Source organism: Rhamphochromis sp. 'chilingali', assembly GCF_963969265.1.
Source record: "Rhamphochromis sp. 'chilingali' genome assembly, chromosome: 2".
Lineage (NCBI taxonomy): Eukaryota > Metazoa > Chordata > Actinopteri > Cichliformes > Cichlidae > Rhamphochromis > Rhamphochromis sp. 'chilingali'.
Window position 1 is genome coordinate 26,804,693 of NC_137930.1, and position 19,146 is coordinate 26,823,838.

At 40.9% G+C, this 19,146-nt stretch overlaps 1 protein-coding gene across 1 annotated transcript in view; it reads right to left on the bottom strand.

Moving 5' to 3' along the window:
* The window catches only part of mmp17a (matrix metallopeptidase 17a), a 112,496-nt gene extending 94,070 nt beyond the window's left edge, over positions 1-18,426 (bottom strand). The window contains exon 1 of the mRNA XM_080862091.1: positions 17,987-18,426. Within this exon, the coding sequence (XP_080718217.1) occupies positions 17,987-18,127 (141 nt within the window). The 5' untranslated portion in view covers positions 18,128-18,426. The remainder of the gene's footprint in view (positions 1-17,986) is intronic.
* Between the last annotated feature and the right edge of the window lie 720 nt (positions 18,427-19,146).

Here is a 19,146-nt window from a genome sequence, read left to right on the forward strand (position 1 = left end):
TTAAAAAGTGCGGCGCGCCCTATAGTGCAGTGCGCCCTGTGTGTTGTAAGGAGGACGTAGTAGAGAACACCATGAGAACGCTAAAGGGTGAAGTGTGGGCGTTGATCGTATATACCGGACAATCGCACATACCTGTATAAAAGGTCAGGTATGTGCATTATGTGGAACATCGTTGTTTTAACAACCCTGAAAATGGCAAAGAGACACGCTTATGAAGCACAGTTTAAACTGAAGGCCATCAGCTACGCGGAGGAACATGGAAATCGAGCAGCCGCGAGAGAATTTAAGATTAATGAATTGATGGTTCGCAAGTGGAGGAAGCTGGAAAACAAGCTCTGACAGGTCAAGAAGACGCAGCTGAGTTTCCGCGGACATAAGGCGAGGTGGCCCGAGTTGGAGGAAAGACTCGAGCGGTGGATCATCGAGCAAAGAACGAGTGGGAGAAGCGTTTCGACGGTCACCATTCGACTAAAAGCGGTTTCGCTAGCAGAAGAAATTAAAATTGAACATTTCCGAGGAGGTCCGTCTTGGTGCTTTCGTTTCATGAAACGGTGCCATTTTTCCATCCGGACCAGGACTACGGTAGCGCAGCAACTTCCAGCGGATTATACCGGTAATGAAAAGCTGGCCATCTTCCGCTCCTACTGCAGCAAACACATCGCCGACAAAAACATCCAGCCCAGCCACATCACAAACATGGACGAGGTCCCGCTCACTTTGGACATCCCGGTGAGTCACACTGTGGAGAAGAAGGGGACCAGCACGCTAGCGATACGCACAACGGGGCACGAAAAGTCTTCTTTTACTGTTGTGCTTGGCTGCCATGCTAATGGACAGAAACTGCCGCCTATGGTGATTTTTAAGAGAAAGACTTTGCCTAAAGAGAAGTTTCCAGCAGGAATCATCATTAAGGCAAATGAAAAGGGCTGGATGGATGAGGAAATGATGAAAGACTGGCTGAGGGAGGTGTATGTAAGGAGACCAGGTGGTTTTTTCCACGCTGTTGATCTGTGACTCTATGCGTGCCCATCTCACAGCCAATGTGAAAAAGCTAGTGAAACAAATGAACTGTGAGCTTGCTGTCATTCCGGGAGGCCTGACAAAGGAACTCCAGCCGCTGGACATCGGTGTGAACCGCCCGTTCAAAGTAAGGCTGCGAGCGGCGTGGGAGCGATGGATGACCGATGGGGACCACAGTTTCACTAAGAGTGGAAGGCAGCGCCGGGCGATTTACGCCACAATTTGCGAATGGATTGTAGATGCTTGGGCTAACATGTCTGCTGGCACTGTTGTTCGAGCTTTCGCAAAAGCCGGCATCATTTCCGAGGAGCCGCACGGCACGGAAAGTGACTCTGACGGTGAAGAAAGTGAACCTGGAATGTTTGATGGAGATTTAGCACAGCTGTTCAATTCAGACACAGAGGATGAGGACTTCGATGGGTTTGATTGATGACAATTACCGGTAATAAAAATGTGAGTACCAAACTCAGTTTTGCTCCCGCTTCATTTTTAAACACGCATACTTGTATGTTTGTATGCTGATGATGATGACAATTACCGGTAATAAAAATGTGAGTACCAAACTCAGTTTTGCTCCCGCTTTATTTTTAAACACGCATACTTGTATGCGCCCTATAATCAGGTGCGCCTTATGTGTGTGTTAAATACAGTAATGGCACACATAACTGAGACTGCGCCTTTTAGTACGGTGAGTCTTATGGTCGTGAAAATACGGTACACAGAAATGATGGAAAGCTTAATGTGTAGCTAAACAACTTTAATCGAAAGATTTTTTTTTAACAAGTACTTGCGTTAAATCAAAAACAAACTGGGCCTATATTGCATTTCAAATAATGAGGTTAGCGTTTGTACAAATAACCACTACGAGCCAAAATCTCAGGCTTCAGACTTCACTAAATGCGTGTTTTCAGTTCTTTTTCTACTCTTGGGTCTAAAGAATTTTTTCTTTGCTTTTACTGAATAAGAAAACACTTTAGATCCACGGAAGATAGTTGGCATAGAATTTGTAGCCTTGATAACTTGTTTAAAGCTTCACTTAATCGTGCAAGCTGTTATTTTTTTATTATGAGTAAAAGCAGCTGTGGTTCTCTCCAAGTCATCACTTTTTTATTTAATTTGATTTGGTCATCACTCACTACCTGACAAACAGGATGAAGTATATGAGACTGGACGGTGCTCTGTCTGACTCCACGTTGGGACTGTGCTGTCTCTATCCCTGCTGACCTTGTGCCCCTCAGACTTTCAGTATAACTTCGGGTCATACCACTGACAGAAAAACAGAAATACTCTCTCGCCGAGTCTCTTGCTTAAATGCATTACAGCGATGGATGGTGGTCCGGGGGGAATCATCTGCTTCTGAATGTGAATAAGATGATCGAGGACGGCTACTTGACTTGATGACGTAGGGGAGGAGCACAAGTATTTGGAAAACCACTGGAATCTTTTGAAGCTGTGCTAAAGAGGAAGTCAGTAAACAAACTGAATAATAGTTTTGTTTAGGGACCCCCCAGAAGGGACCCCTTAATAGACAGCAAATTAATTAATGGGCCCGGAAAGGCCAGTATAGATGAGATGGGATTTTTCTTTCTTTTCTCTCTCTTTTTTTTTGCAAAGCTACTCCAGTGTGTAGCTCAGTCCAGAACAAAGATACCAAGGTGGAGCGGGCATAATACGTCTGCTAATGTGGTTGACATTTTGATTAATTTACAAGTTCCAGTTTCAAAAGATCTGTGACAAAGCACTGAAAGATTACACATAACTATTTGTTTTAATTCAATCTTGTGCAAAACACACATTCTTTTGCATCTCTCTATTCTGCTTGTTTAAGATAGTGGATTTGATGAGCTGTAGTTCATCATCTCGTACATTACTACTACATAACTTATTTATATGTTAATATCTACTATTATTATCAGTATTTTCAGCAATTTTAAAGTTTTGTTGCAGAGCATACAAGAACCAGAATATCAATCCTACTTGAAGAAAATCTTTTTGCCAAAGACCAAAAAATTCTGATTCAAATGAGCAACCAATGTTACTATATTAGAGAGACTGGGTTGACAGTTGCTGCAATAATTTTTATTTCAGTGCACCAATTGTTTGTTTTTTTCTTTTTCTATTGAGAATTCAAATTTGGATGGTTAAAATAAAAATAATCAATCATTTCGCTCATGAAGAAGTTACTGATTCAAATGAAAATTATCATTGGCATCAATGATGTTTTGCGTGACAATAAAAAGAAGTATGTTGCCATCACTACAGCGAGTCAGAATGTGGGCATAAACATTTTCTACATTTCATATCTGTTTAGGATGTCAAGTTAATTACTTACAACTTCACTAAGAGTAACAGTGTACGATTAGATGTACAAAGCTCAGAAAAATTAAAGGAGCACATTTTAATCAGAGTATAGCATCAAATCAATTAAACTTCCGGGATATTGATCTGGTCAGTTAAGCAGCAGAGGGGGTTTTATAATCAGTTACAACAGCTTTGGTGTTAATGAAATTAATAGCTGGTGCATTAGAGGGGCAACAATGAGACAAAATCTCCAAAATGGGTTTTACAGGTTGAGGCCATTGACATTTTTCCCTCCTCAGCTTTTCTGTTTTTTGTACTAGCTTTGGTTTTGTCTAGGGTCAGTGTCACTACTGGCACCATAAGGCAATACCTGGACCCTACAGAGCTTGCACAGGTAGTCCAACTCCTCCAGGACAACACATCAATATGTGCAATTGCCAGAAGCTTTGCTGTCTCTCACAGCACGCAGGAGATTCAAATGAGACAGGCAGTTACTCTAGGAGAGCTGGACAGGGCTGTAGAAGGTCCTTAACCCATCAGCAGGTCCGATATCTGCTTCTTTGTGCAAGAAGGAACAGGATGAGCACTGCCAGAGCTACAAAATGACCTCCAGCAGGACATTGGTGTAAATTCTCTAACCAAACAATCAGAAACAAACTTCGTGAGATTGGCCTGAGGGCCCGATCTGCTCTCGTGGGCCTTTTGCTCGCTGCCTGCTTCTGTGTACCCGATTGGCATTTGCAATAAAATACCAGACCTGACAAGTCCATCACTGGCACCCTGTGCTTTTCACAGATAACAGCAGCTTCACCCTGAACAGATGTGACAGACATGAAAGGGTCTGAAGAAACTGTGAAGAACATCATGCTCCCTGTTACATTGTTCAGCATGACCGGTTTGGTGATGGGTCAGTGATGGTCTGGGGAGAGATATCCGTGGAGGGAAGACCACCGATCTCTATAGGCTAGGCAATGACAAACTGACAAACTCTATTGTCAGACTCTACACAGGTGTAGTGAATTTTCAGTCAGTAATTTGAATGAATTAAAGATGGATTCATCCTACATGTCATCCAATTCTACCAGTCATGTAAAAATTTGACCTATAACAATGAAAGACAAACTGACAATTAATTCATTAAAACACAAAAGTATAAAGATAAGGAACAAAGAAGCACATTAGCTTTCAGCAAAAGCAAATAGCAGATACACATGGTTAACAAAAAGTTGTTGTTATAACTTCTCCAATCTAAGAACCCAGCAGCTTTTGTCTGCACACATGGGCTCTTGCAGTTTCCAGTGGAGAAAAGGGTGAAATAGATAAATTAAGAAAGAATAATGGAAGCTGCATTATAACCAATGCAAGCATGGTTTAATGTGATTGGTGTCTCGACATGCTGTGTGGAGGACAAATTATATGGACCCAAATGCAGGACTGTTGAGTCAGGAATGAACTTTAAAGAAGCTTTAACACATCTTGGACCAGAAAAATCACAAAGTCCAAAACCAGACAGCCCAACAGGGAACCATGCCCAGGAATCTGAACATCTAGAACACAATTAGGAAACTCAGGAAAAACAAAGCAAGGAGCACACATACAGGAACACAGCAAAGGACAAGACGCAATTTAGACAAAATATTAGGGCTGCACGATTTTGCATAAAATGAGAATCACGATTTTTTGGCTTAGAATTGAGATCACGATTCTCTCACGATTTTCTTTTCCAGTATAAATATTTATTGCACTTATTAACTGCACATCAACTTCGTAACAGTTGAGACTGAACATAAAAACAATAAATAAACATAAAAACAACAAATGTCTCATGTTTTGTGGTTGCTGCAACATGTTGTACTGCTTGTATAAGGTTCCCGTTATTGATGTTTGGGTGGTTGACCGGGACGGATTTTCTCCTGTCACTTTCTCGTCATCCCTGACATGCTCTCCGTTGTTTTTTCCCTGCTAATTTTAGCATCACACGGCACAGCTTCTGTATCACGTGGTATAAGGCTCCGCCCTTGTCATTTGTTGAGCAGGAAGAGTGAGCGCTTGTTTTCATGCAGATTACGTCCCGGATCAAAATCCGTTGGGCATCTTTCTTTGCCTTTAGACAACAATTCTGATGGCAAAAGAGCCAAACGGGACAGGCCAAAAAAAAAAAAAAAAAAATGCGGTACAATCGACGTCGTCTTTTTTTTTTTTTTTAAATCGTTGTCATTTGGAAATGAGATCGCACATAAGTATGAATCGAGATCACGATTTTCTAACGATTAATCGTGCAGCCCTACAAAATATACACAAAATACCATGCTCCCAGTCACATTGACGTGCATATAGCACCAACCAAAATGTTATGACACTCATGTAGACAGCTGGATTGATGAAAATAAACATGTCTATTATTTTAGACATGTGACATAAATACCCTCTGTATGAAACACATTCAGCTACTGATTAAAAACAAACAAAAACATCCTAATCAATCCTCAGGTCTAGAATTTCTTTACACTCAATAAACACAGACAATGGAATACGTGGTTGAAATTGCAAGCTTTATTTTACAACTCCAATACTTTAGTCTCCTCATAGATCAACATAAATATTGCCTGCAGTAAATCAAGTTGTGAACACATGCTGCCAAATCTTATCAGGAAATCAATGTTATCATTGTCTGAAACATGCCATGGAGAAGTCTTACAGCTGCCACACATCAGTCCCACACCACCATGCTACAGTGGCAGCCAATGAGGTGTCGGAGCTCTTGAGACCATTTCTGAATTGATTTCTGAGGAAATAATGAACTCCCCAATAATGCTGACAGTCTTCTCAGAAACTTGCATGTCTCCAGAGAACTTTTAATCTTATCATGGCTGAGGTGACAGATTGGATAGGAGTGGATTGAAGGACTGGTTTCCGTCTTACTGAGAAGCTTAAATTACAAGCTGACTGTCAATCTTTATGGAGAAATATGTTCTCTCCAACATTAAAATCTTCTCCCACGTCATTGCTCCTGAAATAATCTGCTGCCCTCAATATAAGCCCCATGATACCTTTCTACAGACGGCAGGTCACACTTGATGAAATGGGACAGCACTGCTAAAAGTATCCTAATGATTCAGGGTGAGAGACTAATAACAGGTTTACAGGGAAACTAGCATCCAGTTATTTTTGTGTGGGCTAACATTTCAGGACTCCTCATCACTCACTAAGGTAAATTTTTAGAAATACATATCAATACACTGTCCAGACAGTCACTACTTGTAAATTATGCTTGCTGATAAATCATATTCTGTGTGGGCAGAATGCTCATTTGGGATACGTCTTATTTTCTTGACCTGTCTCTATTAGTTAGTGCAGCAATCCTTGACTGTCACAGCTTCCCATTTTCTCTTTGAGCACCTTCTATCCCTGGACTTCTTGGAGTAATAAGACAAACCAAGATGTGCTGGCAAAAAGTGCAAAAGAAAGTGTTCTATTTGAAACGGGGTACACTCAAGGAGAAAGTGAAAGGTACTGAAGTGCAAGTACAGACAACTTGATGGTACTTTTTTCCCCCCAGCATCAAAATTTTGGGTTATTACCTCAAAATGTCTATGTGCTCACTCAAACTTCTGAGTAAGCTGAAATTTTTGGATAATAACCAAAAGTTTTGACTTATGGATGACAATTTTTTTTCAGTGACAGAAACAAATTTCAGCAGTTGGCAGCATGTGTACCGATTAGGGTCTTCAATAAATTATTACTCATATTCTAATTATTAGTAACTATTATTGGATTAGACACTCATTTGCAAAACCTGACACACAACTTCACAGCAAACAGCTCCTCCTGTCACTAGCACCTAAACATGCCACTAGCAGCTAAACAGTAATGCACAAACCTATCTTTATGAGACATTTTGCAGGTCAGTAAAGCTTCAGTTTAAAAATACTAAAGTTATCATAAATATTAACTTAGTCAGTGGACATGTTAATGTTAGCCATTTTATCAAGGTTAACATTTAGGACCCATTATACCTGTTGTCCGGTGCCTCATGAACGTCACCGTACAACAAAGCTGAATTGAAATTGATGTCACCACTTCTGTGCATTGGGCACCTCTTAATTTTTGTAACCTTGTGTGGTGTGCTCCTGCCACAGCAGCTGCAGTTTTTATTGCTTTTTTAATGCTATATCGGTACAGAAGCTCAGAGATTTGCAGATTATACTGCAGGAGCTGTTGGAACAGTTTGAAAAGATGGAATATTGTGGAAAAAAACTTTGGAAAAAAAAACTGCAGGTATTCTGCTTCTGGTTTTGAATTATTTCACCATTGCTGATATAGAAGCAAGAGTGCCAAGACCCATTTTTCAGGTGAATACTGAAGGGGATATCCACTCTGTAATGGTGAGCATAAATGTATGCGGCTGATGATGTCACCAGGAGGGTGTGGAGAAAACAATATGGAGACAGTAAAAAGTGTAATAGTCCTCCTAAAGTCCCTGATTGAAGCTGAGAAAACTGCCAGCAACCAGACAGAAATTGTGACATATTTGATCAGCGATGAAACCAAGTCACCAGAAAAACAGGAAATAGATATGGCTGCAGCTGAATGCTTTTGCACAGAACAGTATTGTTATAATTTTTATTTAAAAACAATTATGCCTCTTCATTTGATCACTTTCTTCACGTGGTATCAAAAATTGTATCAAATGGTATCCAGCATTTTCTTAAGTTCTAGTATTGTGACAAACCCAGACGTTAGTAAAGGTGGTGCTACAGGTGGTGGCCAGGCTGCTTGTTTGAGAAACCCAATTATACCCTATAGAACAAAAACTGAATTATTAAAAATACCATTTGCATCTTGAAGCTCTGCTGCTGGTCAGAGGATTAGCACCATTTGAAGAAAATTGGTTGGGATTCAACCAGCAGAGAATGAGTGGAGTGGATATTGTTGCATAAGTATTCTGGATGTTTCCTGAGTCATGCTTATAGGTCTCTTAAGAACACAAGCTGCAAATTGATCGCCTATTAACATACTATAATAGTGAGTCCCAGCTACATTTTCTTCCCAGAGACCATGTATTTGTTAACCATGGAAAAGGCCACAAAAAAAGGTTTTTAAGTCAATCAGAAATGTCACTAAAAATAGAAGAATAAGAATTTTTGGTTATATCAAAAATGTATTTTTGGTTATAATAACCCCCCCACCCCCCCACCCCCCCCCCCCACCCCCAAAAAAAATAAAAAATACGTAGCCTCACTTTTTAAAGCCCATCTTCTGTCTCGATCCTAAAAAACAATACATTTGTTTTTGCTTCTTGTCATTGCTCCTGGATGCAATTTCAAGACTTGATTAAATTATTTAGATTTTAGCAGGGAAGGATAGTAAGTGGTGGCAGTGTGGGAGCACAAGGGGAGCACCTACCGCTCCAGAGGAATTGATGCCAGATGGTGTTCTCATTTAAGAAATTACGTAGCAAAATGAAGGTGAGAAATGGACTAGCCGGAGTGTGGTTGTCCTTCTAGGCACATGGACACACACACACATACAAGTGCAGTCTCAAGGTTTTAGGATCATTATTCAAATGTGTAATGGTTGTGTTTTTTCATGAATAAAATTCCACAGGTGGCTGAATATACAGTAATTTAGTTAATTTATCAGCTGCTAATCTGGCCAGCTCAGGCTCGCTTATCCAAAGGGAAGAAATGTGCGTTCAGATGGATAGTTCCTTTGGGAAGCTTGCAGTTATGTTTCAGTGGAGAAAATACACCTCAGAAGGAAGATTATATGATGAGCAAGAAACATATACCATATTATATTTTACTTGTTATGACTACTTTCCCTCAAGTGCTGAAATAGCAAATAGGAGCTATTCAGTGATATATCAAGCTAGATTAAGCGTAGCTATAAAATGAACACTTCTCATCGCTGCTGTGTGGGGTGTTTCTAAAGGACTCAGTATTTGGTTGTTAGAGTCACTACTACAGGATTCAAAGGTTTATTTTGTGGTTAGGTGAGTGTTTCCTTAGAAATCTTGAGTGACTGAGTACTTTATATCAAACACATACACACTCATGGACCTCTTTATTAGGTATATGGTTGCGATTGTGGTTCAAGAGTTGGCAGTTCGTCTTGTAATCAGAAGGTTGCCGGTTCGAGCCCCGGCTCCGAAAGTCTCCATCGTTATGTCCTTGGGCAAAACACTTCACCCGTTGCCTACTGGTGGTGGTCAGAGGGCCCGGTGGCGGCAGTGTCCGACCGCCTCGCCTCTATCAGTGCGCCCCAGGGCAGCTGTGGCTACAATGTAGCTTACCATCACCAGTGTGTGAATGTGTGGGTGACTGAATGTAGTGTAAAGCGCTTTGGGGTCCATAGGGACTAAGTAAAGCGCTATACAAATACAGGCTATATATCCTATGAGTATCGTGTAGAACTGCCTTTTACCCTCAGACCTGCTTTTATCCTTTGTGTCATGGATTCAACAAGGTCCTGGAAACATGTTGGTCCACATTGACATGATGTGGAAATCTTTGATGGAAATCTGTCAGCTTCACATGCATGTTGTGAATCTCCCGGTCCATCAGATCACTCTCCGGTCCTCTAATGGATTGAGATCGGGTGACTGTGGAGGTCATATCAGTTTAACCTTATTTGAGCTTTGTGATATCCAAGCAGCCATCATAAGATGGATACATTGTGGTCATGGAGGGATGGACATCATCACCAATGATACTGTGGTGTTTAAATGATGCTCAGTTGGTATAAAAGGGGCCAAAGAGTGCCACGAAAATATCCCCCATACTGTTACACCACCACCATCTGAACTAAACTATTGATACGAGGCAGAATAGATCCATGTTTTCATGTTGTTTACAACAAATAATGGTGTGATTTGAAATCTCAGCATCCTGCTCTTAAAAGACAGGAGTGGAACCCCAGAGTTGTCTACTGTTTATTTTGGCATCAAAGAAGAGCACTTATTTTCTCTTCTTTGGACAATCAGCAGTTACTGAAATACTCATACCAGCCTTTCTGGCAACATCAACCATGCCAGTTCAATCACTTAAAATCACCTTTCTTCTCCATTCTACACCGGGTTTTAACAAGAGCAGGGTGCCTTGATCGTGTCTACATCCCTAAATGCACTGAGTTGCTGCCATGTGATTGGCTTATTAGACATATGAGTTAATGAGCACTTAAATAGTTGTGTCTAATAAAGTGGCGGGTGAGTGTACACAGTGGCAGGCTAAGCATGACCTCCCTCTGCAGGATAAGAACCTCAATGTGTATACCACTCAGGAAAAGCACCCACACCATTATTGATGGGATAGATGACTGAACACATATCAGGTGAGTCTGTCAGTAATTGTTCTTTGGGGACAGTTTTTGTGTTTGAGGTTGTTAGGCATTATTTTGGCGGTTTTGGTGGTTTTACTGCTTGGAAATTACATTGTTTGAATATTTAACTTAGAAGGTGCAAATTGTTAACAGTTCAGTTATACTTTCTATATCTGGAAGTTTATTGGAGTCAGTTCAAATGTCCCAGTGACTTAAATTTCCTCATACGATGGTGAGCACGAGGGACACTGGATGCCTGCATGCCTGCCTAATTTTTTGTGATCGTGCCAACTCGTCTGGAGAGAATTTACATTACAATCCACAAACTTTGGATGCTCCCTATACGGCTGACTTAAGGCAGATGTCAAAATAAAACAGGAATGACTATAACTGCTACTCAGCCGTCGTGTCTCCCCAACTCTCCTGTTTCTGCAATGGAGTATAATTTAGGCTTTAAAGCCGAAAGCTTTACACAGACCCTGATGAAAATTCTCATCAAGCAAAGCTAGCATATGTAGCACCATAAAGACCTGGAATTGTATGGTTCATAATGAGTACTGTTCACTTTTTCTATACATTTCTGACCTAACAAGTGCCACAAAGTACAGGTTGCACTGCGTATTTGGAACACCACACAATTATCAACAGTCGCCAGATGGAAAATATTTACATATGGCCCAACATGGCCCCATCTTATAACCTACAAGACCCCAAGGGCCCATTGCGAGGATCCTATTGTATGCCAAACACGACGTGGACCGCCCCCAGATGTCCTGTCCTGTAAGAACAGTTCTAGGCAGGTGGTTTTAATGTTGTGGCTCATTGGTTTGTATCCACTGTGGAAAGAGAATTATGTCTACAATCATCTGATAATATCTGTAGTTTACAGTCCTTCCAGTGAATAATGTCCTCTGTGTGTACTCTGGCTCCCCAGTGACAACAAATCAGTCACTGGGCAACTAATACTCATCTCAGCTGTCTGCACTGATAAGCACTCTCTGTCTTTCATGATGAACCTAGAAGATGAAGTAAGGTTATACTGTTTACATTTACTTTTTTGTGTGAGATCAAATGTGAGAATTCTCTCTTTTTTGACAATGAATAAAGCCGGAAACTTTAATCTTCCAAAAAGTCTAAATCACATTCTTCTACTTTATCAAGTATAAGGTGCTATAAAGTCGTAATTCACACATGCTTTTGCGTCTAACAGGGCTTTGCAGGATTAAAAATCATCTTCTGGCTTCCAGCTTCAGCTAGAAGCTTTCACATATGGTAATTTTCATAATGATATGATCACTTACTTTACTGGGAAAATTAAACTATGAACTTAAAATTTGCTATCTAGCTCAGATCCCTAGAGTAGGAGGGTGTCACATAAGGCCTCTGAAAAAAAGAACTGCAGGATGACACCTCTTCCCTGGAGCGTCAGGAGTTTCCCCAAAGACATCTTATTCATGTCGCCTCTCTGGAATACCGTATTTTCACGACCATAAGACGCACTGTGCTAAAAGGCGCAGTCTCAGTTATGTGTGCCATTACTGTATTTAACACACACATAAGGCGCACTGGATCATAGGGCGCATACAAGTACCGTATGCGTATTTAAAAATAAAGCGGGAGCAAACCTGAGTTCGGTACCTTACTCACATTTTTATTACCAGTAATCGTCATCATCAACAACACACAAGCATACAAGTGTGCGTATTTAAAAATAAAGCAGGAGCAAAACAAAGTTTGGTACTCACATTTTTATCATCAATCAAACCCATCGAAGTCCTCATCCTCTGTGTCTGAATTGAACAGCTGCGCTAAATCTCCATCAAACATGCCAGGTTCACTTTCTTCACTGTCAGAGTCACTTTCCGTGCCGTGCGGCTCCTCGGAAATGATGCCGGCTTTTGCGAAAGCTCGAACAACAGTGCCAGCAGACATGTTAGCCCAAGCATCTACAATCCATTGGCAAATTGTGGCGTAACTCGCCCGGCGCTGCCTTCCACTCTTGGTGAAACTGGTCTCCATCGGTCATCCATCGCTGGATGTGTTTGTCGCCGATGTGTTTGCTGCAGTAGGAGCGGAAGATGGCCAGCTTTTCCTTATAATCCGCTGGAAGTTGCTGCGCTACCGTAGTCCTGGTCCGGATGGAAAAATGGCACCGTTTCATAAAAAGTGAAAGTGAAACTGCTTTTAGCCGAATGGTGACCGTCGAAACGCTTCTCCCGCTTGTTCTTTGCTCGATGATCGCCTTATGTCCGCGGAAACTCAGCTGCGTCTTCTTGACCTGTCGGAGCTTGTTTTCCAGCTTCCTCCACTTGCGAACCATCGATTCATTAATCTTAAATTCTCTCGCCGCTGCTCGATTTCCATGTTCCTCCGCGTAGCTGATGGCCTTCAGTTTAAACTGTGCTTCGTAAGCGTGTCTCTTTGCCATTTTCAGGGTTGTTAAAACAACGATGTGCTGCATAACGCACATACCTGTTCTTTTATACACGTATGTGCAATAAAGTCAACGCACACACTTCACCCTTTAGCGTTCTCATGATGTTCTCTACTACGTCCTCCTTACAACACATAGGGCGCACTGCGCTATAGGGCGCGCCGTACTTTTTGAAGAAAATCTAAGACTTTTAAGTGCGCCTTATGGTTGTGAAAATACGGTACATATTTTTTCTTCTGTCCTCAAACTATTTCTTAGTACCAAAAAAAAAAAAAAGAAATATGTGATCTGTCCCAGACTTGCAGGCAAAGATCCTTGGTCAAGAGGGGTTCGGAAATATAAACTTGAAAGGCACTTTCATGTCTTTGTGGTTTTTTGAGCAGAGAGATTTTCTACATTTCGCTTTTTGCGGTTGGCCATAAGAGGACATCACATTCCTTTTCAGGTACTCCCGTTTTCAAAGTAAGAAATATGCTTTGGTCCGGGGGAATGCATGTTTTCCTTAAACTAGACAATTCACATCTCAATACAACTAATAGGCTACGCCATACCCTTAGAAAACCCCAACTGAAGTATGCATATTTTGAAGAAACAACACTTATTTTCAAAGATCACAATGCAAACATGTTGCAAAAGTTGTTTAAAGTGTCTATAGATGTTTTTTTCCACAATGAAGAGAAGAAACTACAAAGACGCTGCTCTCACCACTATAAAAACTGTCACTGTGATCAAACAAATTTTAGTACAGCCTACATGAAGAAGCCAAGAAATGACTTCAATCGACATCAGCATGTCTGCATATTTGATCAGAGTTAATTAAACAGACTAAATCGAAACAAACAAACAAAAACAAAGCAGAACTGCTTTGAAAATGGACTTAAATCGGTAGCAGTTGTCTTGTTTTTTTTTTTTTACCATCTGCGAGACTGGGTTTCTATTGCCAAAACACTGAGGACTACAAAGGTTGGACTATATATATAAACAAAATATTTCAATCCCAATCAAGACTTTAGCAGATGCTATAGGTATAAACTTCATCAGTCTATTTTCTCAACCACTATCTGGAGCCTATTCCAGATAAAATTTGGCAACAGTTAAGATACACCACTGGACTGCCAAGACATCACAAGACTAACACAGGGAGACAGGTATCTACTCCCACATCCACAAGAGTCATGTGAAAAAGAAGGTTTTCACAGAACTGTAAGTACACCCCTACTGTCTCCACAGGAATTAAGAGGGTAAATAGAGGCAAGTGCTGCTAATCAAAAGCACTTCATTAACTGATCATTAGCAAGTATGACCATCTCTATAAATACAGAAGTTTTGGCAGTTTGCTGGGCTGGAGCATTCAATTGTGTGCTAACACAATGCCAAGGAGGAAAGACATCAGCAATTATCTCAGTGAAGCAATTGTTGCTGCCCGTCAGTCGGGGAAGGGTTATAAGGCCAATTGCAAACAATCTGAAGTCCATCATTCGACAGTGAGAAAGAGATCACAGGGCGACCGTGGCTCAGGGGGTTGGGAATCGCATCTGTAACCGGAAGGTCGCCGGTTCGATCCCTGGGCTCTCTGTCCTGGTCATTGTGTCCTTGGGCAAGACACTTTACCCTACTTGCCTACTGGTGTTGGCCAGAGGGGCCGATGGCGCGATATGGCAGCCTCGCTTCTGTCAGTCTGCCCCAGGGCAGCTGTGGCTACAACCGTAGCTTGCCTCCACCAGTGAGTGAATGAATAGTGGTATTGTAAAGCGCTTTGGGTGCCTTGAAAAGCGCTATATAAATCCAATCCATCATTATTATTATTATTATAATTCACAAGGGGAAAACATTTAAGAGTGACTTTCCAGGAGTGGACATCCTAGCAAAAACATACTGCTACGCAATGTTCAGGAAAATTGCAAATAACTCAAAAGCTACATCTCTGACTCTATAGGCCTCACTTAGCATATTAAATGTTAAAGTTCATGACATTACAAATAGAAAAAGACAGAACAAACATGGCTCATTTGGGAGGGTTGCCAGGAGAAAAGCCTGCCCTGTTCTGGCAACACAGCTTAGGTTTGCAAATTTGTATCTGAACAAACCACAACACTTCTGGATCAATGTTCTTCGCACAGGTGAGATGTTTTGCAATAATGCACAGCGCCATGTCTGGAGAAAACCAAACACAGAATTTAAGGATGAACACCTCATACCAACTGTCAAGTAGAGACATGGAGGGGTGATGCTTTGGCCTTGTTTTGCAGGCACAGGACCTAGGCACCTTGCAGTCCTTGAGTGGGCAATGAAGTCTCTGTATACCAAAGTGTTCTAGAGTCAGTTTGGGGCAAGCTTTAACTGCCAGACAGATGGCCTCACATTTGAGTCAAGCAACAGGAATATGTTCCCCCCCACACACCACCAAATCAGGACCAAATGGCTGGAAAAGAAAATAATCAAGGTGTTGTAATGAAACAGTCAAAGTCAAGACCTCAACCTGACTGAAATGCCGTGGCAGGACCGAGAGAGGTCCTCTCTTGAGTTGTTGCCGTAAATGAATGCCAGAAAAACCTCACGAACTGAAGTAAAACTGTAACGAAGAGTGGGCCAAAGTTTCCCCTCGATGATGTGAATAATAAAGTCATATAGGAAAAGATTATTTCAAGTTATAGCTGCTAAAGGTGGCTGTTGACTATTGAATGATTGTCACAGGACTGCAGAACGTCCTATGAAAACTTTTTCACATGACTGCAATTAAAAGTCAAGACTTTACCTGACTGATAACCAAAACAAGGTTTCCTCAACACATCGAGCTGGAAACTATTCAAACATAAAAGAAACGGTCATTCCATTAAACTAATTGCTTCAGGTTTACCAAGCAGCATGTTTTTTGCAGTGTCACCCTTCTGTTAATGGCAGAGAAAGCTGGGCAAAGCATCCCAACTATTACATCAAAAAGCTAAGCCCTTCAGTCTACAGGCTGCACAGAGGCTGAGTGTTTCACACACAGCTCTATCTAGAAATGCAGGAAAAACTCCACCTTGAGCATTTCTTTCTGTGACACAGTAAATGGAGGAAAATTGCTGCTGTTACTACAGCTTTTCATCTGGTGACACTGGACTGTTTGTTGTGTCACAGTTCATGCAATTCTAAAGAAATGCCTGGGCGAGAGGTCCCGAAAAGCACATTGCTTTTATTTTTCCGATTCTTTAATGAATAACAATTAAAAAAGGAGGATAGCATTGTGCAAAAAAATAACAGAGGACAGAGAGATATTGGTATCAAGAGGAAAACATCTGATATGATGATTTTTGCTGTTATGTATCATTTCATTACTTTCATTACTCATAGGAATGCAGCAAGGAAAAAGTGTGTATATGTCCTACTTAAACACTCATATGTCATATGTGGGGACATTGAGCTTAAAAAAAGGCTCTGTGCTACAGATCTGTGCCTAGTTTTTAACCTACATATCTTGAATTTTCGTGTTCAGATTGTCTTTCTGTTGCTCATACGTGCCAACAATTACGGCCTGCATATCATCTCGATAAGATCGTCTGCCGTGCCAGATGTGTCAGAACAGAGTATCAAAAACTGAATGACGCAGCGCTCAGAAGGTAACACATGAATAAAAAAAAAAAATCTAAACTTATCTCTTCTCTTGTTCTTGTCTTTAAGCAAAAAAATAATCCCATGTGTAGGGATTTTTGTGTGTTTTTCTTTTTTCTTTTTAGATAGAGAGAGAAGAGTTTGAGGGCTGAAAGAAAGTGAGACAGGAAGACTGAAGTTGGGATGAGCCGCAAAACAAACAAAAAAAACAATAAAAAGGAAAGAAAGAATGAAAGAATGAAAGAAGTTGCCCTAAGGAGTGGAATATGGAGAAAAATGCATCTTCAGCGGGGACTACTTTAGGAAGATGATAATCAGCTTTTACAAACTTTTTTTTTTAAAGTAAATGGTGCATACTGTAATTTTATGCCTGCCGTCATTATAGTGGCTATAAACACACAGTATGATCTTGCAAACATAAGGTCTCTTTTCTTTCTTAACGGCAGTCTTAAGTAAATGCCATTCATGCTGTTGTTCTGTAGTAGTAGTGATGATGACATACAGCATTAGGCCAGTTACCACTTTACAGGCTGTGTATATTTCAAGATGCATCACCAATACCAAACACACACACCTAAATATAATGTAACAGAATCATTAATGATTAGTTTACTCTGCTCTAGCTCCAAACCCATGAAGGCTCACTGAAGCTTATTATTAAAGGTCTTAAATTTATTCTCATAAGCAGTCACAGCTCTGATCGATTTGTTTGTATCCTCCACCAATGGTGCTGCCTATTTAAGAGATTGCATTTAGTTCAAGTCTACTGAGCCACGCCAGACTACAGTATTGGATCATCTATTTTAAACACAGCAATCCTCTGGACTCTTTCAAAGGCGTTACTGGGAGGGGAGGGAAAAAAAGCATTAATAAATTATGCTTCGTGGATTGTCGTTCACTATAAGCTGGAAGAGGTCGATACAACATCGAAGCAACCCCCTGCACAGACATGTATTTATCACAACTTCATTCTTTTAATGGAGCGGTTCCTCCTCGGGAGAAAAAAAATCCTATACAGTCTTTTATTTTTTTTTATTTTTAATCAAGCAGTGTGCTATTGCCACTCTGCCTTGTGGAGTGGACTGCAGAGCGCAGTTAAAATTCAGAGCAAGTATTGCTCTTCGCTGGACGTTCAAGAGTAGCCCAAGTAAAAAAAAAAAAAAAAGGGGGGGGGGGGTGTTGGGGTCTTCCAGCTCTCTCACACACCAAAGCTAAAAAAAACACACAAAAAAGAACACACCACTTCATATTCCCTGCACCATCCAGAAAAACTTCCGAGCCCGGTTCTCTGTAAGTAGCTAGAAAAGGTTCAAAACTTACCACCCCCATGTCCAGCTGCTCGGTAGTCAGAGAGGGAGCCGCTCCTGACAGACGAAAGGAGCACAGTATCGGCACCAGGAGCAGCAACAGCATCTCTGGAGAAATAGTCCTCATCCACTTGTGAAGAACCTGATGCACCATGATGCCCTGTGACAGGCTGATCCTGCAGGGCTTACATGGATTCCGACAGCCGCATCCACGGGATAAATCACACGCTGACACTCTAAAATGTGCCCGGATAAAAGTCTACCTCACTGTTGAGCGCAAACACATAAAACACATTAAAATGGGCGCAGGAACAGTTGAGAGCATCAGAGCAGTTTGTGTCTTGCTGTGTTACTAACACCCGGGGCATCAAAAATGAGAGACGCTGACTGATCTCCTCTTATCTCAAGTCCATCAGAGGTGAAGCGAGAAGCGCGAGCTCCCCGTTCGATGGTTGGGTCTCGCGCACTGAAGCAGCTGCCAGCTGCGTGCGTCTGCCTCAAGGAGACTCGAGCGGTCTCAAGACGGACGCAACAACCAATTGAGCTTCCGTGAAAGTTTCAAAATAAAAGTCCCACGGCTTCGTAAAGCCCTGTAAAGTAAAAGTCAATGGAGGGAATTATAAATACAAGCGTAATTTTACTGCACGTTGCCCCGAATCTAAAAGTACAAAATATACGTAAAACACAAGCGACAAAAAAGGAGGTAGGATGCAAGGTAATATTATCTTTGGTTTGTTTACTTGTTTACAGTTACACAAAGTTCACAGACAGATTTAACATGTTGTTTTCATGACGTAATCGTACTATTAATTTATTCAATTACATTTATGAAAAGAATCACTTTAATTTAGTGTAATGCTAAATGTGATATATATGGCATCCAGTCTCCATTTTATTAGCATAACAACAAAATATTCTAATCAACTAAAACAAATTATATATATGTTTGATTCTAATAAGTGAACATAATTTTTAAAAAAAAGTAGATTGCCTAATTAACAAGGTGTCATTGCTAGTTTTACTTTTGTTCAGGATTGTCATAAAGGTCTATGCACATCTGTACAAAATACTCTATTTTATTAATGTATTTATTTGTTTACAAGCCCGACTTTCCGCCTCCATGGTAACAAAATTCCCACGTAGTCATCTCACATTTACAATGTCCTTTACGTA